This window comes from Oncorhynchus gorbuscha, linkage group LG02, assembly GCF_021184085.1.
Source record: "Oncorhynchus gorbuscha isolate QuinsamMale2020 ecotype Even-year linkage group LG02, OgorEven_v1.0, whole genome shotgun sequence".
Classification (NCBI taxonomy): domain Eukaryota; kingdom Metazoa; phylum Chordata; class Actinopteri; order Salmoniformes; family Salmonidae; genus Oncorhynchus; species Oncorhynchus gorbuscha.
The window spans coordinates 19888712-19912236 of record NC_060174.1 but is presented as its reverse complement, the minus strand read 5'-3'; the positions used below and the strand labels follow the sequence as shown (position 1 = coordinate 19912236).

Genomic DNA, 23525 nt, shown 5'->3' with positions numbered 1-23525 from the left:
CAGCTTTAATTTTTTACATCACATTCCCAGTGGGTCAGAAGTTTACATACACTCAATTAGTATTTGGTAGCATTGCCTTTAAATTGTTTAACATAGGGAGAAACATTTTGGGTCGTCTTCCACAAGCTTCCCACAATAAGTTGGGTGAATTTTGTCCCATTCCTCCTAACAGAGCTGGTGTAACTTAGTCAGGTTTGTAGGCCTCCTTGCTCGCACACACTTTTTCAGTTCTGCCCAAAGATTTTCTATAGGATTGAGGTCAGGCCTTGTGATGGCCACTCCAATACCTTGACTTTGTTGTCCTTAAGCCATTTTGCCGCAACTTTGGAAGTATGCTTGGGGTCATTGTCCATTTGGAAGACCCATTTGCGACCAAGCTTTAACTTCCTGACTGATGTCTTGGGATGTTGCATCAATATATCCACGTAATTTACCTCCTCATGATGCCATCTATTTTGTGAAGTGCACCAGTCCCTCCTGCAGCAAAGCACCCCCACAACATGATGCTGCCACCCCCGTGCTTCACGGTTGGGATGGTGTTCTTCTGCTTTTTCCTCCAAACATAACAATCATTATGGCCAAACAGTTCTATTTTTGTTTCATCAGACCAGAGGACATTTCTCCAAAAAGTACGATCTTTGTCCCCATGTGCAGTTGCAAACCGTAGTCTGGCTTTTTTATTGCGGTTTTGGAGCAGTGGCTTCTTCCTTGCTGAGCGGCCTTTCAGGTTATGTCGATATAGGACTCGTTTTTACTGTGGATATAGATACTTTTGTACCTGTTTCCTCCAGCATCTTCACAAGGTCCTTTGCTGTTGTTTGCTGGGATTGATTTGCACTTTTTGCACCAAAGTACGTTCATCTCTAGGAGACAGAACGCATCTCCTTCCTGAGCCGTGTGACGGCTGTGTGGTCCCATGGTGTTTATACTTACATACTATTGTTTCTAAAGATGAACGTGGTACCTTCAGGCATTTGGAAATTGCTCTCAAGGATGAACCAGACTTGTGGAGGTCTACAATGTTTTTCTGAGGTCTTGGCTGATTTCTTCTGATTTTCCCATGATGTCAAGCAAAGAGGCACTGAGTTTGAAGGTAGGCCTTGAAATACATCCACAGGTACACCTCCAATTGACTCAAATTATGTAAATTAGCCTATCAGAAGCTTCTAAAGCCATGCCATAATTTTATGGAATTTTCCAAGCAGTTTAAAAGCACCGTCAACTTAGTGTATTATGTACACTTCTGACCCACTGGAATTGTGATACAGTGAAATAATCTGTCTGTAAACAATTGTTGTAAAAATGACTTGTGTCATGCACAAAGTAGATGTCCTTACCGACTTGCAAAAACTATAGTCTGTTCAAAAGACATTTGTGGAGTGGTTGAAAATGAGTTTGAATGACTCCAACCTAAGTGTATGTAAACTTCCAACTTCAACTGTATTAGGGCATAATTAGCAAAACAACAATGATGATAGTGAGAGTTTATCATAGAATCCCATAACACACCAGTCAAAAATATATATATATTATTTTAAATATTGTCCGATGGTGCTATTACCGTCTATGACAAAAAGACAGCTTTATATGTGCAGTAATACATTGAAAATACTTTGGAAAATTCACAGTAAGTTGGATGAATTGACAAGTCTGTGGTGAGTCTGCAACTTTTTCAAACAGTTGTTCTCTGTTAGTCTGGCAGCAAAGCCATTTTGAGTTTCCATTTAAATCAAATGCTGCAACAATATACATTTTGTGTGAAGGAATTGATTTCCTTCATATTGTAATAGTCTAAAAAATATCACCGAAATTAAAATAATTAAATGTTATCCCTCGTGCCTATTCAATTACATTAGGATAAATAATGTTAATATCTGTAAAAAGTATCAGAAAAATATAATTGCTAAATTATTTTCCATCAGAAATTATTCATTCTACCTTGCCCTATATATGACATATTGTCATTTTACAATGTGCTGTATACAGGGGTGGTTGGAGTAAAAAAAGTTTTACCATACACAAACCAGTTAATGGGGACCCAATCTCCCCAATGCCATATTAAATATACATGCAGTCATTATCAAAACATAATGCCACATTGGACCTGTACACCCCATGTAGTAGCTCATCTCTTGGACGTAGAATTACCAAAAAACATTCATGATAAAATAGACCATTCATGCTCTTTTTTCATTCCCAGAGGCCTATTTAGTGTAGTCTGATCATTTTCCCCCTCAAACTTTAGACAAAGAAGATGGTCTTGGATCAATTGTGCCAACAAAGACAAAACTATGTGTGGTGACATCAGACCATTCTCCTTCTGCTGCTCTGCATGTACACACAGTGACAGAAGGCCAAGCTGCCTTCTTCAACAGCCACTGAGACAAAAATAGATTACTTTAGTGGCCACTTCGCTCTGTCCCCCTGTCCTCTTCCAAACCCTACTGTGTAAGAAGGACCTGGCTTCCATTCTCTCTCTGTACGAGGCTTACGCCATAGAACTCTCTGTTTGACTGACCCAAACATGTTTAACAGCTCCAATCCAAAACTAAAACAGATATTTTCTTCCTCAGTTAATCAACATGTCCCACACTGAGGGTGCCATACAATTCAGAGATTGGATTTTGATATGTACCACTCCTCAAGACCCATTCTCAAGGAACAAGAGCCTCACGCTGTTTGACTTGCCAGCATTTCTGTGAAAGAAGTTGTTGATATCAGTGTGTGTGCTGTCTGGGGTGTTTGTGTGTGTATATGCAGTCTGGAGTTAGTCTCAGGACAATCACAATTTTAGTCAATTAAGACTAAATCATTGATTGAGTTGATTGAGTGTTAAAACATGCTCACGTCTTTTCAAATGAAATAGCATGACAGATTGTCTTACGCATCCTCAGCTGAAAGCGTAATCCAGCCAGAGCCAGGACATATCAACCATGACCCCACAACCCACAGTGTGGACAGAGGCTCTCCACTGTAACTGCAGTTACCACAGACAGAAATATAGTGTTCTCCGTCTTCGGGGAGGTGGCCCTTGTTTTCTTTTTCTTCAGGTGTTGAAATAACCTGACCATCATAACTAGATGAATGATAATGTTTTTCAGGGTCATAGACATAGTGATTCACACCGCCGCAACCTTCAACTACTATTATGGGAGACATGGCATGTCCAATCACAAATACTGAGAGAATGACTGGTTAATTGACCCATAACATTCATGACAAATTAGACAATTGGATTAATTACAAAAATACACAAACCTTAATTTGCAGAGTTAAATGTGACCATGTGTGAGCACTCTACAAAATGTATTTTGTGAAAGGATCTGGAGGGGACTTCATTATTAGATTCATGGCTAACAGCAAGGTACAAAATATTAAAACTACTCTTACAAAATTAACACATGGACAGTCTGAGTTATCTGCATTACAAACTTAACTAGCGTGTACAGGCTTTGCATTTTTACAGGAATACTGAGGAAGTATGTGTTGCCTTGGTTACGGCATCCAAACTTTGAGATAAGGATCCAAATCAAAAAGTTGCCATAAAGGGCAATTAGTGTCTAGTGGAATCGTTGTTCCAGTTGCTTCATAAAAGTTAATCTTAAAAAACAACATAGAAAAATCAAGTAACACTTGTGTCTCGCTGCCTTCCACCATAACTTAGTTTTAAAAAGTCCTTGCAGTCATTTTGGAAAATGCTTGCTTGTTAATTTACATTTGCGAGGCCATTCTTGACATTCTGAGTCATAGGGTCCTTTCTGGGTGGTGGCACACAAAATATGCATCAATTTCCAATCCTTCACATTACTAGTAGAAAAGGAACTCAAAACAGAGACCAAGAACCATTCTAATATAAAGGTCGCTGGTGCTGGAAATCTTAGATATATCAGGAGTCATAACTGTGCATTTCTCGGTGCCATCACTGCAATCCTGTCGCATGGAAAAAGGCATTAGCATGGACCCAAAATCCCAATCAGGCCTGCAAACACAGTGTCAATATCCCATCACATGGGCTGCCAGGTTTTGTCCATGGAATGGATGTGTTCCTTGGCTTTCATCCTCAGCGCTGCGATGCTGGAGCTCCTCTGGTCCATGTCCTCCATTGGATACTTGTCGGTGAAGGGAGCGGAACACTGGTATGGAGGAGGTGTCATGGATTGCAACCCCTGGCCCATGGGTGAAGGGCTGTTGAGGAAGCTGTGGCTGGGATAGCCTCCCTGCAGTCCCTGGCCTGTGCCCATGAGGCCTGTGCCCATGAAGCCTGGGATGCTGTGAACTGGGGTGGCGCTGGACAGAGGGGAGGTCAGCCAAGGGTCCAGGGGGAGGGAGTTGCTCATGGGCCCCATATTGCTGTGCATGGGCGGCCGGTTAAATGAGAGCATGGGTGAGTCATGCAACTTCATGGTGGTGGCGTCAAGCTTCTCCTGGCGCCTCCATTTGGCTCTGCGGTTCTGAAACCAAACCTAGAAGAAGGTAGAGGGTTTGGATTTATAGGGTAGAGTATTTACAGTACAGAGCATTTCAACTGATGCCAAATGGGATTAGTTTAGTGCTCACCTGCACTGGACCATCCATCACTATGACGATGCTGGGCAGTGGGTAACTATGGTGCTATCGCTATCTACCATCATATTAGCATTATCAAGCTACCTATTTTGGAGGCTTGGTATCAAATAAATTAATAAACTATTACTGAATGTAATTGTTCTGACACCAGTTAGGGTTGCAAAATTCTGTAATATTTCAATAAATTCTGTTTTTTCCAAAATCCCGGTTGGAATCAGGAGGGAGTAAGCAGGAAATCCCAAATCCTCCAAACAGGATTTCTGGAAACTAGGGAATTTATTGAAAGTTCCTGAAATATTGCAACACTAAGAGTCCTTCAATTGCCTTGGCCTTCACGTTTATCCTCCCCCTGCTGTAACACTTTGCACATTTTCTGGGATGTCCCTAAAGCAGGGTTTCCCAATTCTTAGAATTTTAATTGTTGGATATAAAGACTGTAAAAACAGCTGGAAATCAGTGATTTTAATTTAGGAAATCTGTTCCCAAGTATTCCCACGCATGACAGAGAGACATGTGATCATATACAAATGCAAGCAAGGCTTGAAATTATTATGTTTTAGTCAAATATTATATCTGTTTGGGCTCCATGCGGTCAATTTGCAGTCTGCAAATTGTTTAATTATGTTCCAGCCCCCCGACCATCCGCTCAACAAAAAAATCATCCCGCGGCTGAATCTACTTGATGATCCTTGCCCCAGAGAACCTGGGACCCGATCCATTGTCAGCAAGGCTTGGACAGTGACACCTATGGGCATGGTAATCTGCTGATTTTGTATTTTTACCTGTATTTTTTTTTTTTTAATCGCATTGATTGATCTCAAGGGGAACAACGTTTCAGACAAAACAACTTACATACACTAACACAACATTAAACAAAACTATAAACACACATACAGTACGACAATTACATATTACATTGAAAACACAAACATCTTGACTAAAAACAGCTGGCCTTAGAGGCCTTAACAGGAGCATCTTAGAGGCCTTAAGTAAAATGTCCTATCATTACTCAGCAGCAGAAGACCATAATGTCAATGAGGCCTGTGTGCACAACAGCTATAGTTATATTTACAGCATGAGGTATTTAACCTGTACAGGCCAATCTTAAATCATTTCAACCTGCTTTAATACTTTGCCCTTAGACTCTACTATAATACTTTGCCCTTAGACTCTACTATAATACTTTGCCCTTAGACTCTACTATAATACTTTGCCCTTAGACTCTACTATAATACTTTGCCCTTAGACTCTACTATAATACTTTGCCCTTAGACTCTACTATAATACTTTGCCCTTAGACTCTACTATAATACTTTGCCCTTAGACTCTACTATAATACTTTGCCCTTAGACTCTACTATAATACTTTGCCCTTAGACTCTACTATAATACTTTGCCCTTAGACTCTACTATAATACTTTGCCCTTAGACTCTACTATAATACTTTGCCCTTAGACTCTACTATAATACTTTGCCCTTAGACTCTACTATAATACTTTGCCCTTGCACTATAAGACGGCCCTCTGCCATGCTAAGACAAGCTTCTAATGTCTATCCTCAGGAAACCAGAGACCTGAGCCATTGGGGACACGACATGGCTTTCTTTGTCACTTGTATTTATAGTGCAACGTATATGCTGTGAGAGACCCCAAAGCTCCTGAGGATCTAGAAATCTGCCCTAAAGTCCTGTCATCCCTCATGATTATTATCTAAAGATTGAAAAAATGTATTTCTGACCCAGTGATGTTTTTTTATACGAAAGCATAAGCAATTTGTACACTGTATTCAGCTCTAAACAAACTTAACTAGGGGAAAAATTCACATTGGACCAAGGTTGTACCTGATCAGATTTGTATGAATGTGAGCTCACTACTGACTGCTGTTGTCACAATGATTTGCTAGAAAGTCAGAGGAGTTGACCAGAGCACAGCACAGTAACAATAGTGGTGGACAAACCTACCTGAACTCTGACTTCAGGGAGGTTAACCTTCATGGCCAGCTCCTCACGGCTGTACACATCAGGGTAGTGGGACTTCTCAAAGGCACGCTCCAGCTCGTGCAGCTGGTAGGTGGTAAAGGTAGTGCGGTTGCGTCGGTGCTTCTTCTTGGGCCGCTCTTCCTCGCAGGGCACTGGACTCTTCCCACCGTTGCTGTCCACATTCTTCCTCAGCTCACTCATGTCCCCATCACACTTATCGGAGTACAGTACTGAATCTGTAGAGCCGATAGGGAGAAAGAAGACATTCAAATATGTTTAATCCATTAACAAAGTTACTTTGACTCCTTTTGATTTACCCAAACAAGCTTGTTTGACTTTCTCTGTGTAAATGTAAGTTGTTATTTTTTTAAGCTTTACCCAGTTAAGTATCCTTAGCTTGTTAGCCAACTGTTGGCTTTAAGCTCCCCTATCATCAGCCTTATGTTATGGCTAATCAACATGTCTGTCTTGGCTAGACAGAGATTTTTCACAATTTCTGTAATCACGTGTGAGTGAATGGCCAATGGGAATGACCATTCAATGAAAGGTCTAGCTGTTGAAGGGTTATGGTTGGACAAAAGCTGAAAACAAGGGATATTCAAATGAGCTCCACAACCCATTAATAACTTGACCAGTGTATGTTCTGACAACTTTCCAGTAGAGCACACATTGTTTTGACACCTGCAACAATAGGCTACTGTAGGTCACTGAAGCTGCAGTTGACAAAAGGAGTTTGACCAATATACTTCAATCTGACACTTAAAAACACCCCTTAGCAAATTGATGGAGATTAAAATAGTCTGCGGTAGACCTATATGCTGGTATCTAGGTTAGCAGTAGCACAGTACAGAAAACCAGTGGAGAAGATGAAGAGGCAATCCCAGGTTCCTGTAAATCTAAACAAAGGAATATCATCTGATATGGATATGTTGTAGTTTACAACAAGTTATGTCAGATTACTGTAAACTGCACGTGTCAAAGCATTGTGTCTTACTCTATGCACGCAAAGACAAGTTGATTATCCTTCAGCCTTGTAACAAAGCATGCTTGCACAGCATACAGATGTAGGATCTTAATTTGAGACAGTCCGGCAGCAATAGGAAATGTGAATTATGTGGATTATATTTCATGGACATTTTTGTAAAGGTTGATGTATTTTTGTAAGGGAAAATCAAGTCTGACATTTCTAAGTGGAAATGACCAACTTCTGAAATATTTTTAAACCTCAAACACACTGCAAGTTAGAAATTTCCTGCATTGCATTTCCTGCAACAGGGTGATCAAATTAAGATCCTACATCTGTACGTGTCACTGACTTGCTAAGGCCTTCACTGCAGATTTCCCTCTTCAGAGGGAAACAGATGCACACTGTTATTTCCTCTGATGGCATCCACATATACTTAACTCTAATCTATGTAGGACAGTCATTTGTATCAGTTTCATAATCAGGAGAATACTGTAATCATTACAAGGAAGTGGGTAAAGCCGTAACATGCTGGCTGAATTAGCTTTAGTCAAAGGGTAATCAAATTCAAATCGGGCACAAAGATGACCATCAGATCAGTTGCCCCCTCTACACGTCTGCCATCATAGCAGTGATCTATGCATTAGTCCTGTACTGTATAATAAATTATCAGTAAACAAATTATCTATTGGGACACTTCAAACACGTCAATTCTGTAATTTTCCCCAGACATAAAAGTAAGAGAGTGTGTCAGTTTGGGTTAATATTGTGGGTGATATTCATTATCAGTTCACATTGACCATATAACTTTATAACTACCCATTTGGCACATGGAGGGAAAGGGATTCTTTGGGGGCTTCGTTTTTCAATACTTAACCAAACTTTCTTGCTCTGTCACCAAACCAAATATGGCTAGCCCCAGCCCAGTTCAAACCCAGTAGGAACCAATTTTAAACCCACTAGTGGATTCCGACCATTATCAAATCCTGCTAAACAAATCTTCATATCAAACCAGTGCCTGATAGAATCCAGACAGAAAGCCAAGCAAAACCTTAAATTAACAGACAGGGGCAGCTAGAAGTATTTTGGGGTCCATTGATCTTTCTCTCATTAACAGCCTATGACAATGCCCATAGTGACACAATGGAGAGGTCAGGCTGGGTTCAGTAACCAGCTCACTGCCTGTCAGCCTGTTGGAACCACCAGTCTAAAGATCTTGACATGTTAACAGTCCAGCAGTAAACCTCAATGTGGAGGGAACAAAGTGATGCAATGTAGTACGAAGTGCCCATTCAGACAGAACAGGGGTGACTAACAAGTTAGTTATGTGTTAAGGACATGTAAATTAGTACTGAATACCAAGTGCTCAGTTGGTAGAGCATCTCACTTGCATCTCCAGCTTTGTGGATTCGATTCCTACGGGGACCAATACGAAAGAGCACGAAAATATATGCACTCAGTACTATAAGTCGCTCAAGATAAGGGCATCTGCTAAATGACTAAAATGTAAATGTAAATTAAACATTAATGATAATATTTTATAGTCAATTGGTACAACCATATCAAAAGACATGAGTCGTGACAAATGCTGATTTGTGCTGCATGTTTCAAACTTTTTGTTTTTTTGGATCCCATAGAACCAGAATAATAAAACTGGCAGAGATAAAAAGATTTCCCACATTTCATACAGAGATAAAATGTTAATAAAATGTAACTGCACTACTGTAGAAGATCATGTGTCCAACAGAAGATTAGGGGAATTCCACAAGGGAATGGGGTTTGGGACGAAACACCCTCACCATCCTGTTTTGTTTTTTATCTCTCAATATCAGCATGATTTCACAGTTTTTGCAAGGTAGAGCAACATGTCATGTACAATACCCCTATAGAGATACAATATAATGTGAGAGAAACAGACTGTCTGCAGGGCTAACTCATGCAGCCATTGAGGTCATCTTTGCCTCAACGCATTGATGCAATGGAAATAATAAAATCTTAATGACTTAAGTAAATCATTACATCACGAAAAGGGAAGTGTGCAAGTTCAGGCGTCCTATGCACTTTGTGGTCCACTAATGAAAAATTAAGGGTTCGGTTTAGTTTTTTTCCATTGGTTCCATTGGTTGGACGTTAGCACGTTGGACTCGCCAATTGGTGTCACTTCGTTAGTCAGTATGTGATACACCTGCGCTGATCTTGTTAAACAGAAGGCGTTGTGATATAGGCTAGGGGGCAGTATTTTGATGTTTGGATGAAAAACATGCCCAAAGTAAACTGCTTATTTCTCAGGCCCAGAAACTAGAATATGCATATAATTGGCAGATTAGGATAGAAAACAATTCACCGGATGTAGACGAAAATGATCCCACTAAAGGGATCTGAGCGGCAAGAGGATTTATTAAGAGCAGCTGGCACAGTGCTCCAGTTGGCTTGAGCGATGTGGAACCTTTTAGTTGGCTCTCCCTATTTGATTTCTAAAAAAAACTATCCTGTATCTGATCTTCCCTGTTCTAATTTTACTCTACTTTTTGGATTGCAAACAAAATTGCAATTGTTTGCCTAGAGGCAAACAAAATTAAAATAATATGCCATTTAGCAGACGCTTTTATCCAAAGCGACTTACAGTCATGTGTGCATACATTCTACGTATGGGTGGTCCCGGGAATCGAACCCACTACCCTGGCGTTACAAGCGCCATGCTCTACCAACTGAGCTACAGAAGGACCACCCACCACAAATTTAAAGATGGGAAGCGGGTGGGTATAATTTGTGGAATGTTCCAACAGCAATCGGTTCCAAAAACTTTGAAAATAATGATGCCAACAAACAACGCATACAAAGTAGCATGATCAATTCACCGAGCTAACTAGCTGCCGAATAGGCCTCAACTCACCACATAGTTCATTCTTAATTTTTCATTTTTGTTGAACCTTTATTTAACTAAGCAAGTCAGTTAAGAACAAATTCATATTTACAATGACGGTCTAGGAACAGTGGGTTAACTGCCTTGTTCAGGGTCAGAATTACATTTTTACCATGCCAGTGCAGGGATTCAATCTAGCAAACTTTCGGTTACTCGCCCAATGCTCAAACCACTAGGCTACCTGCCGCCCCAATAATGTTTGTCCATAGGCTACCAGAGTGAGGACAGACATTTTTCTGAATAGATGTGGTGAGTGAAAACTTAACTAAATTGCCCACTCCATACCTGGTATCTTATTGCCACTATACAACTTTGTATGCGTTGTTTGTTGGCAACCTTGCTATTTGCAAAGTTTTTGGAACGGATTCCTGTTGGAACATTCCACAATTTATACCCACCCGCTTCCCATCTTTAAATTTGGGGTGGGTTTTCATTTTGTTTGCCTCTTGGGCAAATTTTGTGGCCGCTCATGGTGGGTGTCTATCAAGTCCCATTTGTTGCTAATCAACTTTCCAACCTCTCCTAGAACTCCACCTGTTTCATTGTGGTTGTTTTTTGTTAGTTCCCCCATCTCTTTGAGCGGGAACAAAAACAGCTGCACTCAAATGATTATGTTTGGTATGGTTACACAAGACAGAAAAAAAGAAGGTAGAACATCTAGCAACCCCAAACGGGTTGCATGTTCGAATATCATCTGACAACTTTATTATTTTTGCAACTACTTACAACTTTTTTGTTATTTTGCAACTACTTAACACGTCAGCTCTTCCCCCAACCGTAACAGACAGACAGCCATGGCAGACTGGATAGGCACATGTGGAGCAGACAGCCATGGCAGACTGGATAGACACATGTGGAGCAGACAGCCATGGCAGACTGGATAGACACATGTGGAGCAGACAGCCATGGCAGACTGGATAGACACATGTGGAGCAGACAGCCATGGCAGACTGGATAGGCACATGTGGAGCAGACAGCCATGGCAGACTGGATAGGCACATGTGGAGCAGACAGCCATGGCAGACTGGATAGACACATGTGGAGCAGACAGCCATGGCAGACTGGATAGACACATGTGGAGCAGACTGCCATGGCAGACTGGATAGACACATGTGGAGCAGACCGCCATGGCAGACTGGATAGGCACATGTGGAGCAGACAGCCATGGCAGACTGGATAGACACATTCGTTCTAATCTAGGCCTACTTAACCAAGTTTATGAACTCAATTTTCAAAAGAGCAGCATGGCAACTTGTAGTGTGGTTTTTAGACAATTGTCAACATTATTTCTGTCACTCCTGTCCCCGAATGCTTTCTTTTGACAGCATGTGATACTAGTGATGTAATCCACATGAGCCCAGATCCATAGGCTATATTATTCATCTTGTTTGGTTGGTCATTGGCAATTTAGCACTAGGTTCATTAAGCTGTAACATCGAAAAGGCAGCATTCAGCATGAATTTTGTCAGAGTGACCTGATTTCTCTGACTATGAACATGATTTTTCCCAAACAGATTGTGAACCCAAATGTGTAACTGATTCTCGTAGGTGGACACTACACTGAAAGACAATTTGGGTTGGATGTAAGGGCAGGCTGTGGCTACGTCATATTGTCTTCAGGAGATTTACTTTTACATTAATTTGCTCTTTCACCATAGCTGATGTAAGTCATTAGAACAATTCCGATCCCCTATAATGGGCTGACATATATAATAATTAGTGTGAAAGAACAATACTGTTATTCCCCATACTGGTATTAGTTTATTTGTATTAAAAATATATATTTGGCGATGGCAATGCATTCTTGTAAAATTTGAAGGAGAGCCGCACACTCTAATAATAACCTAATATCAACAGACAAGCTGTCTTCATCAGGGTATATATATAATGCATTATTGTAAGCATTTATGGGCAGTGTTGAATATAGGCTACATAAAATGAGAAAAGGCTATTTTGAAATACCCCTCGCCTCAAATATCCTGTTTTGTCATTTTAGTATTGTGCACAACATTTACATTACATTTAAGTCATTTAGCAGACGCTCTTATCCAGAGCGACTTACAAATTGGTGCATTCACCTTATGACATCCAGTGGGACAGTCACTTAACAATAGTGCATCTAAAACTTAGGGGGGTGAGAGGGATTACTTATCCTATCCTAGGTATTCCTTAAAGAGGTGGGGTTTCAGGTGTCTCCGGAAGGTGGTGATTGACTCCGCTGTCCTGGCGTCGTGAGGGAGTTTGTTCCACCATTGGGGGGCCAGGGCAGCGAACAGTTTTGACTGGGCTGAGCGGGAGCTGTACTTCCTCAGTGGTAGGGAGGCGAGCAGGCCAGAGGTGGATGAACGCAGTGCCCTTGTTTGGGTGTAGGGCCTGATCAGAGCCTGGAGGTACTGAGGTGCCGTTCCCCTCACAGCTCCGTAGGCAAGCACCATGGTCTAGCACAAGCTGCTAGACAGAAATGGCAGGCATACATGCAAAATATCTTGCCTATGTAAGATGTTGGCAAGGTTTTACATGCCTCAACCACCTGAAAATTGATATTCATTTGATTTTTATTGAATGTGGGGTCATTTGTAAAACAAATCTAATATCACATGAACATATTCAATCCCAGAGGATTTGGGAAACATAAATCCAGGGTGGCCTAACGCCTCTTGGAGAGCTACCTCTATTTTAAAGGGATGAATTTCTTGTGGACTAGGAGAGACTTCAATCCATCCTATGGTTAGCCACTGCCACCACCTGTTAATATCAGCATTTTCTAACAAAAACCAATGTAAATCAATGTCCCTCAATTAGCATACTCTAAATCATGCCCAAATAATCTCAAAGTATCTTCAAACCAAGTGGACCCCCAGACTAGGGGATAGAGCCACTGACATTCACGATAGCTTGGAGTGAAATTTCCTATCTTCAAAAGTTGGCAGCCCTGTAACCCTAACCTTAGCCCTTTAACCTAACTCCTAACCTTATCTTGCTAACGTTAGCCAATTGGAATTCGGAACATATACATTTTGCAAATTCGTAACATATTGCACGAATTGCAATTCACAACATATATACGAATTGTAATTTGTATTAATGTATGAAATGGATGATGGACATCCACAAATTAATATATACAATACAAAACATATAATATTAATTGGAGTATACCGGATCTACTACTGTATACTGTGAGCAATATCTCTCATGCCATCTTCCCCAATCCATATTGTATGTGTAAATGCATTGTGTGTTATTATAATGCCTATGACAGATACATTTCCCCCTTGGGCTGATGGTAAATGAAGTAAATTCCTTGCACTTATCCTGCATTAGCTGCTTTCTACATTCAACATGTTCCTATCAGATGGGGCTTGATAACTTATGAAGACCAGCAAATTTGTCAGTGTGTTATGTCCTTATACATTCTGAGCCATGCGTAAATGCCACAGAATCAGAACTGTGATGTACAGTTTGCCCAATGAAGTGTTTCTCTCTACTGGGAGACTCACCATGGTAGGACCTTTGTTCTGAGAGGTGCCCATAGGGGTGTGACAGGTCCTGCTTCCCAGGGTCCCCCAAGCAATCCACGCCCACTTTGTGTCGTCCTGGACCCTCAGAGGGGGTGAGCAGGGGGTCCTGGTCTTTGCTGAAGCCCAGGATGACATCAATGCTGTGGACGCGGCCGCCCATCGCCACCCCTCCTCCTTTCACCATCTCGTGGAAGTTACTGGGCGAGAGGCAGCTGTCATCCACCACACTCATGGTATCCAATGATAAATGCATTCGAACGTTCGGACGCTTTCTCTATAATTTAGCAGGGAAAAGTAGACTTGGCTCGGCTTCGTGAAGGAACAGGTCCAAGGATGAGTTTTAAAGTGATGTCTTCCACAAGTTCTCTGCACATGCAAAACACAATCCAAGTCATCACATGATCAGAAGCAAGTCTGCTGTTTAGTAGAGCCACATGAAAATATTCAAACACTCACAACCACTACTATTCTGATGATACTAATATATAATCATTTGATTAACATAGTCTATTCAATATTAACAAAATTTCAGACACAAAATGGTTTTGAAACTCTGAGCAATAGTTAAAGGGGTATATGGTGTCAGGACCCGGTTACGAACCCGGGTCTCCGGAGTGAGAAACAGTCACTTAACCAACTGAGCCACGAATAGTCGGCAGAACCCAGAAGATGAGGCAGACACAGCAGTACTTGAGACGGTGTATTTAATGAAGTAAAAAGTGAAGTCCTTCAGGAAAACATGTAACTCCACGACCTCAAAAGGAATTCCACAAGAACAAAGGTAATCCTCCAAGACAAAAAAGGTAAATCCACAAGGTGGTAGGTAAAGCATAAAAAGCCTCAAAAGATAATCAAAAATAAATAAAAGATAATCAAAAATAAATAAACAATAACAAAAAACAGAATTCCACAAGCGAGTCCACTGGGATCAACAATAGTTCACAGAATAATAGGGCTGGGTGCTAACATACAAACACAGAGCAAAGAACTGAGTAAAACTAAGGGTTTAAATACAATCAGGGGAAACGAGGCACAGGTGCAAATAATAATGGGGATCAAGGGAAAACAAAAGGTCAAAAAGCACAATGGGGGCATCTAGTGACCAAAAACCGGAACAACCCTGGCCAAATCCTGACATATGGTATGGTATGGGTGTTTATTAATCAAAAGCAGATCATGTAATGCATTTTTATTCTATTGCATAAACTCATTATCAAGGATATTGAATGAATTGAGATTGATAGAAGTGTGGTTGATTGACTTTACTGTATTATGATCCTTCTACAAAAATGTCCCACCACCAGGAAAAGCACTTACAAATGTCAGATAATGACACAAAATATGTTTTTGTTAATTGTTATTTGATAACAAAACATATGTTAGACAAATATATTCTAAACAATGTTTTTTAAACAGTATACCATAGAACATGGCAATTTGATGATTCATTTGGTAGTTTCATGTAAAGCCTTCAGGTCACACTGGTATAAAGGATTTGGAGACAGGTGCAGGAATACGCAATAGGGGTTTTTAATACACCCAAAACAAACACGTATACAAAAACACTGGGCTGTACCCAAACAAAAGAGTGAGGGTAAAGATTGTTGAACGACACGGGACGATACCTGTAATACACCATATACAGTTGAAGTCGGAAGTTGACCTACACCTTAGCCAAATACATTTAAACTCAGTTTTTCACAGTTCCTGACATTTAATCGTAGTAAAAATTAACAGAGCTGGTGTAACTGAGTCAGGTTTGTAGACCTCCTTGCTCGCACACGCTTTTTCAGTTCTGCCCACAAATTTTCTATGGGATTGAGGTCAGTGCATTGTGATGGCCACTCCAATACATCGACTTTGTTGTCCTTAAGCCATTTTGTGGTCAAATGGCTTGTGGACATTGTCCATTTGGAAGACCCATTTGCGACCTTCCTGACTGATGTCTTGACATGTTGCTTCAATATATCCAAGACTTTCGACTCTGTCAATCACCACATTCTGATTGGCAGTCTCAATAGCCTTGGTTTTTCAAATGATTGCCTGGCTTGGTTCACCAACTACTTCTCTGATAGAGTTCAGTGTGTCAAATCGGAGGGCCTGTTGTCCGGACCTCTTGCAGTCTCTATGGGGTTGCCACAGGGTTCAATTCTCGGGCCGACTCTCTTCTCTGTATACATCAATGATGTCGCTCTCGCTGCTGGTGATTCTCTGATACACCTCTACGCAGGCGACACCATTCTGTATACATCTGGCCCTTCATTGGACACTGTGTTAACTAACCTCCAGATGAGCTTCAATGCCATACAACACTCCTTCCGTGAACTCCAACTTCTCTTAAATACAAGTAAAACTAAATGCATGCTCTTCAACCGATCACTGCCCGCACCTGCCCGCCTGTCCAGCATCACTACTCTGGTCGGTTCTGACTTAGAATATGTGGATGACTACAAATACCTAGGTGTCTGGTTAGACCGTAAACTCTCCTTTCAGACTCACATTAAGCATCTCCAATCCAAAATTAAATCTAGAATCGGCTTCCTATTTCACAACAAAGCATCCTTCACTCATGCTGCCAAACATACTGACCATCCTACCGATCTTTGACTTCGGCGATGTCATTTACAAAATAGCCTCCAATACCCTACTCAACAAATTGGATGCAGTCTATCACAGTGTAATCCGTTTTGTCACCAAAGCCCCATATACTACCCACCATTGCGACCTGTACGCTCTCGTTGGCTGGCCCTCGCTTCATACTCGTCGCCAAACCCACTGGCTCCATGTCATCTACAAGACCCTGCTAGGTAAAGTCCCCCCTTATCTCAGCTCGCTGGTCACCATAGCATCTCCCACCTGTAGCACACGCTCCAGCAGGTATATCTCTCTAGTCACCCCCAAAACCAATTCTTTCTTTGGCCGCCTCTCCTTCCAGTTCTCTGCCGCCAATGACTGGAATGAACTACAAAAATCTCTGAAACTGGAAACACTTATCTCCCTCACTAGCTTTAAGCACCAACTGTCAGAGCAGCTCACAGATTACTGCACCTGTACATAGCCCACCTATAATTTAGCCCAAACAACTACCTCTTTCCCTACTGTATTTAATTTATTTATTTTGCTCCTTTGCACCCCATTATTGTTATTTCTACTTTGCACATTCTTACATTGCAAATCTACCATTCCAGTGTTTTACTTGCTATATTGTATTTACTTTGCCACCATGGCCTTTTTTTGCCTTTACCTCCCTTATCTCACCTCATTTGCTCACATCGTATATAGACTTGTTTATACTGTATTATTGACTGTATGTTTGTTTTATTCCATGTGTAACTCTATGTCGTTGTATGTTTCGAACTGCTTTGCTTTATCTTGGCCAGGTCGCAATTGTAAATGAGAACTTGTTCTCAACTTGCCTACCTGGTTAAATAAAGGTGAAATAAAAAAGTCTTTGCTAGGTAAAGCTCCGCCTTATCTCAGTTCAGTGGTCATTATAACAGCACCCACCCGCAGCACGCGCTCCAGCAGGTATATCTCACTGGTCACCCCCAAAGCCAATTCCTCCTTTGGCCGCCTCTCCTTCCAGTTCTCTACTGCCAATGACTGAAACAAACTGCAAAAATCTCTGAAGCTGGAGACTCTTACCTCCCTCACTAGCTTTAAGCACCAGCTGCCAGAGCAGCTCACAGATCACTGCACCTGTACATAGCTCATTTGTAATTAGCCCATCCAACCTACCTCATCCCCATACTGCATTTATTTATCTTGCTCCTCTGCACCCCAGTATCTCTATTTGCACATTCATCTTCTGTACATCCTATCATTCCAGTGTTTAATTGCTATATTGTAATTACTTTGCCACCATGGCCTATTTAATGCCTTACCTCTCTTATCCTACCTCATTTGCACATGCTGTATACAGATTTTTCTACTTCTATTTTTGATTGTTTATTCCATGTGTAACTCTGTGTTGTTGTATGTGTCAAACTGCTTTGCTATATCTTGGCCAGGTCGCAGTTGCAAATTTGAACTTGTTCTCAACTATCCTACCTGGTTAAATAAAGGTGAAATAAAAAATATAAAAAATATCCACATACTTTTCCATCCTCATGATGTCATCTATTTTGTGAAGTGCACCAGTCCCTCCTGCCAAAAAGCACCCCCATAACATGATGCTGCCACCCCCGTGCTTCACGGTTGGGATGGTGTTCTCCGGCTTGCAAGCGTCCCCCTTTTTCCTCCAAACAAAACGATGGTCATTATGGCCAAACAGTTCTATTTTTGTTTCATCAGACCAGAGGACATTTCTCCAAAAAGTATGATCTTTGTCCCCATGTACTGTTGCAAACTGTAGTCTGGCTTTTTTAATGGCGGTTTTGGAGCAGTGGCTTCTACCTTGCTGAGCAGCCTTTCAGGTTATGTCATTATAGGACTTGTTTAACTGTGGATATAGATACTTTTGAAGTTATTTATTTCCAATTTAAGAAGTGTGGTTTGAGTTAGTGGTCACCATCTTAGATATTATATATTTTCTGCAGATTTGTCACTGGTGTTACCATCACTGGTGTTACTGTTCCTGCTGCTTTTAACAGGATAGTTTGAAGATTTGTCACTGGTGTTACCTTCACTGGTGTTATTATAGAAATATGTTTTTTTAAAGTAAATTATTACTCATCCAAAACATTTCTTAATATTATCATGAACCTTTTCTGTCTTTGATTATTTATGCAAATTATATAGTCAAATAACATTCTGGAAAGCCTGAATTGTCATTAAAATATAGGTAACTCCAGTGACAGTCAAAGTCATCAAAGTATCCACCCTTTGCCTTGATGACAGCTTTGCACACTTTTGGCATTCTCTCAACCAGCTTCACCTGGAAGGCTTTTCTTGAAGGAGTTCAAACATATGCTGTGCACTTGTTGGCTGCTTTTCCTTCACTCTGCAGTTCAATTCTTCCCAAACCACCTCAACTGGGTGATTGTGGAGGCCAGGTCATCTGATGCAGCACTCCATCACTCTCCTTCTTGGTCAAATAACCCTTACACAGCCTGGAGGTGTGTTGGCTCATTGTCATGTTGAAAAACAAATGGTAGTCCCACTAAGTGCAAACCACATGGGATGGTGTATCACTGCAGAAAGCTGTGGTAACCATGCTGGTTAAGTGTGCCTTGAATTCTAAATCAATCACAGACCGTGTCACCAGTAAAGCACACCCACACATCACACCTCCTCCATGCTTCATGGTGGGAACCACACATGCAGAGATCATCTGTTCACCTACTTCTCACAAAGACATGGTGGTTGGAACCAAACATCTCACATTTGGACTCATCAGCGCAAAGGACAGATTTCCACCGGTCTAATGTCCATTGCTCGTGTTTCTTGGGCCAAGCGGTCTTTTCTTCTTATTGGTGTCCTTTAGTAGTGGTTTCTTTGCAGCAATTTGACCATGAAGGCTTGATTTATGGAGTCTCCTCTGAAAAGTTGATGTTGAGATGTTTCTGTTACTTGAACTTTGTGAAGCATTTATTTGGGCTGTAACATGAGGTGCTTCGATCACACCAACAGCGTCATTGCATTTTGGTACACCAGAATCACATTAATTTCCAATGAAACGCTGCTTTTGCCTTGCAGCATTGCGTTGCAGAGGCAGTCGCAGTGCGTTCTGTGTGGTGCATACGTTGGACTTATCGAAGGTATGCGTCAAACTGTATGCATAGACGGCTTGACAGAAACGGTAGCAGAAGGTGAATGTTGAACTTTTGTTGCATACATATCCAGATGATGCTGCATCTATTTTGCAGAATGACGCTGTCGGTGTGTTCGAAGAGTAATGAACTTATCCTCTGCAGCAATGGTAACTCTGGGTCTTCCTTTCCTGTGGCGGTCCTCATGAGAGCCAGTTTAATCATAGCGCTTGATGGGTTTTGCGACTGCACTTGAAGACACTTTCAACGTTTTTGAAATGTTCAGTATTGACTGTCCTTCAGGTCTTAAAGTAATGATGGACTGTCATGTATCTTTGCTTATTTAAGCTATTCTTGTCATAACATGGACTTGGTCTATTACCAAATAGGGCTACTTCCTGTATATCAACCCTACCTTGTCACAACACAATTGATTGGCTCAAACGCATTAAGAAGGAAAGAAATTCCACAAATGAACTTTTAACAAGGCACACCTGTTAATTAAAATATATTTCAGGTGACTACCTCAACACTTTTTTGGTTACTACATGATTCCATATGTATTATTTCATAGTTTTGATGTTTTCACTATTATTCTTCAATGTAGAAAATAGTAAAAAATAAAGAAAAACCTTTGAATGTGTCCAAACTTTTGACGGGTACTGAATATATATATTTTTTAATTGGCTGGTCAAAAGGACACCATTGTCGTAGAACCACCCGGTATTACTGTAACATGTCAAATCACGTCTATTCCAGTTGCTCTCTGAAATATCTTATTTAGGGCTACATATATTTATAATGAGATTGACAGGTTTACAAGTTTATAATGAGATTGACAGGTCCACACCTTAAAGTTTAGGACAATAGTTCAATTTGATGGAGAAAAAAAACGTATTCGGCAAAATATGGGTATAAGGAACCATATATCATTTTTTGTATTGTCATAAATGGCTTTGTACAGTAGAGATAAGAGACTATTTACTGATTAAATATGCAAAAACGTAAATGGCCCAAATGTGAAATTGAATTGGGCTTTACATATTAGAAATGTGCATAGTTATATTGTATTCAATATATATATACAGTTGAATGACATTCAATAGCACTTGTTTGGAGTTTATTTAAGCACTAGTATCATTACTGTAGTAAAATATACAAATTAGCCTACAATGCAAAGTTCTTAAAATGCACAATCTTTGTCTTTATATTTCACTGATAAGTTACTGTAAAACAAATCTATACTCTGTGGAAAAGAAGCGTCGTTTCCAATGCTAACAACATTCTCACTGTCAGTGTCCATTTCATAAGATTTAAATGTCATGTAGAGACACTCTGTATGGCGAATATTGTTTAAAATGTTCCTCTTTATTTTATAGTAGGCTAAATGTCACAACAAAGGAAAGAGTCATTTCGGTTTGAACCTACCTCTGAAGAAATGACATGCGTTTAGCACGGACTGTCAAAATTCCACCTGTTTCCTCCAATACCGCACTCTTCAATTACTGAGGCGGCTCATGCCGGCGTCTTATACACTGCACACCAAAGGCGTGCAAGTCTCACCCCCGGTCTATTCTTGGCTACCTTGCATCTCCTCTATATTCTCTCTTCACAACAGTGTGCATAACATGCTGACACAAAAAGTGTGTGCATAAAACAAGTTTGACCACTAATGTGGTTTTGTTGCAGGCTATAACTTAGTCTTTCCAAAGCTCGGAGAGAGTAGTTCTGGTTGTGCTGGAGAATGGAAATAAAACGAGGGGATTAAAGAGGTTTATTAATTAGAATCCTTCCCCTTTAAGAATGATTGACAGTTGTTTTCTAGTCAAGTAATTGCACTAAATGTAGTTTGCATTCACCCCACAGGAGGAGGCCAGAGCTAATGAAGCCATGACAATACTTTCTTTCAGAAATCTATTGTTTTAAAGACAAAGGTCTGACTGAAAGTTTTCACTAATCCCCTCATTATTAGACTACATAAAAAGTCTGGTAGGGACAATTTATACACGGTGCACAAGACTGGGGGAGAGAAGCATCTGAAAACATGAGGCTTCTAATGTTGACACTATATTTTACCATTTTGAATTTGAATTTGAAAAAGTCAAATATGAATTTACCTAATGTTATTAAAATATCAAAACATCATATGTCAGTCAAAGTATGCAGTTACAACTTATTTCAGATGTATTTAAACTACAGGCAAAGTGACAGAAAATATCACCAACATTATTTATGTCACATCATAATTCTTTGTCAAATAGCAAATAACATTAAACAACAAGTAATCATTAAGGATTTAAACAATCCAGTAAACAAGCAGTTCTGGAAAAATGCCTGACCAAATCAGTTGTTCTCCGTCTGCCATATTGTCATTGCATAGAGCTGGATAGGGGAAAACAAGACGTTTCTGGCTTCAAAATCTCAATTTAATGCACCATCACAGTCCAAAATAAAATGTAAAGGTCATTTGGCTTGGATATGTTTAAACTGTAGATATTTAATATTGAACCTACTTATGAGTTATTACAATGCCCCCTGCCAAACCCCAATGGAAAGTTAGTTAAATTAATTCACAGATTTTCACCATGTTGGTCTGATTAGTTGTTGAGTCAGAGTACATGGCAAGTGTGGACATGAATTAATTAAGAGTGCAACTGTCTTACATAGTTGCATAGTAGTATACAACATAGTATACAACTAAATACCTCTCACTCCATTATTTATGTTTTTGTTATAGAAGACTTTGTATTGCTTCAAATATTTGTTTACACTATGCCGGCTAATGGAATTTCCTTGCGTACTACTAAGTACTATTTCCTTTTCTTTGGGCAATCCCACTCCTTACATATTTTATTGTTTATTGGGTAAACAATGCCCGGACTCAAACTCATGCTGGCAGCGGTACATGTGTTCTGGAGGCAGCGGCCTAGACCAGTAGCCCACCCCAGGCCACACCAAGTGCTGTTTTGATGTGAAAATGCCAGAAGGCACCTTATGTTTTTGATGGTGACCCCATAGAGATAGTTAGAGGACACACAACATTGTATATGTCCAATTTTGGAGTCTGTGAGAGAGCATGGGCAGCGCCATTGAGGCCATCTCCATTTTGAAGTAGTCCATTTTCATATGGTTCATGAGAAGAAGGTTTTCCATCATTTCCAAGATGGGAGGAAAACCTATTCTGACTGACCTTATGGGTCCATGAAGCAAACTTTCTTCAGCATGAGAAAGACACCCACATACAACGTTTCAAGTCTCTGGGTCAAACTGGGAGACAGATATGAGGGTTTAAGTGAGACTGCTTATTACAGCACCCCCTATAGGCCATTTATTTTTGACCAAGTTACTCATGTCCTCTAGTTTCTGTGGGCCAAATTAGGAAAAAAAGAATGAATTCAGACAATAACAGTAGGTTTTTACAGCTTTGTTGTGAACCCACAAATATGATGGTTGGCAGATCTATTCAAGAGGAGTCACCTCAGGCATGTTTAACAGCTCATTAAGGATTTAACCTGACTTTTGTCAATTGGCTAGGACTAATTGTTGCAAGTGTTCAATTACATGATCATATCATGGCCAATCCATGTAGGTTAAATCACTGCGACACAAAGATCAAATACATCACATTTCTTCACATAAAGCCACTTTCGGTGGCTACTTAAAATAAAATGTGTAATCACAGTGATAATGATTTTTATATGACTAAACTAAAAAGTCTATACAATACATTTAAACAAAAACAATTAAAGGATTTATTGTAGTAACATAATTAATATTGGTCCATCTGTAACTTTAAACAAATAAACATATACCTGTGTCATTGGGGATATTTGGGAGGAATCTGTTGCTTTAAGAGAGTATTTGCACCAGTAGGACACTCTGAA

The 23525-nt window shown here is 40.3% G+C and overlaps 1 protein-coding gene across 1 annotated transcript; it reads right to left on the bottom strand.

The window, feature by feature from the left end:
• Nucleotides 1-1326: 1326 nt before the first annotated feature.
• Nucleotides 1327-21367, bottom strand: LOC123991625 (retinal homeobox protein Rx1-like). The gene is made up of 4 exons (XM_046293259.1): nt 21070-21367; nt 13931-14317; nt 6526-6779; nt 1327-4463 (listed from the first exon to the last, which is right to left on the bottom strand). Exons 2-4 carry the CDS (start codon nt 14202-14204, stop codon nt 4005-4007), a joined length of 987 nt encoding a protein of 328 aa, XP_046149215.1. The 5' UTR covers nt 14205-14317; nt 21070-21367; the 3' UTR covers nt 1327-4004.
• Nucleotides 21368-23525: the final 2158 nt, after the last annotated feature.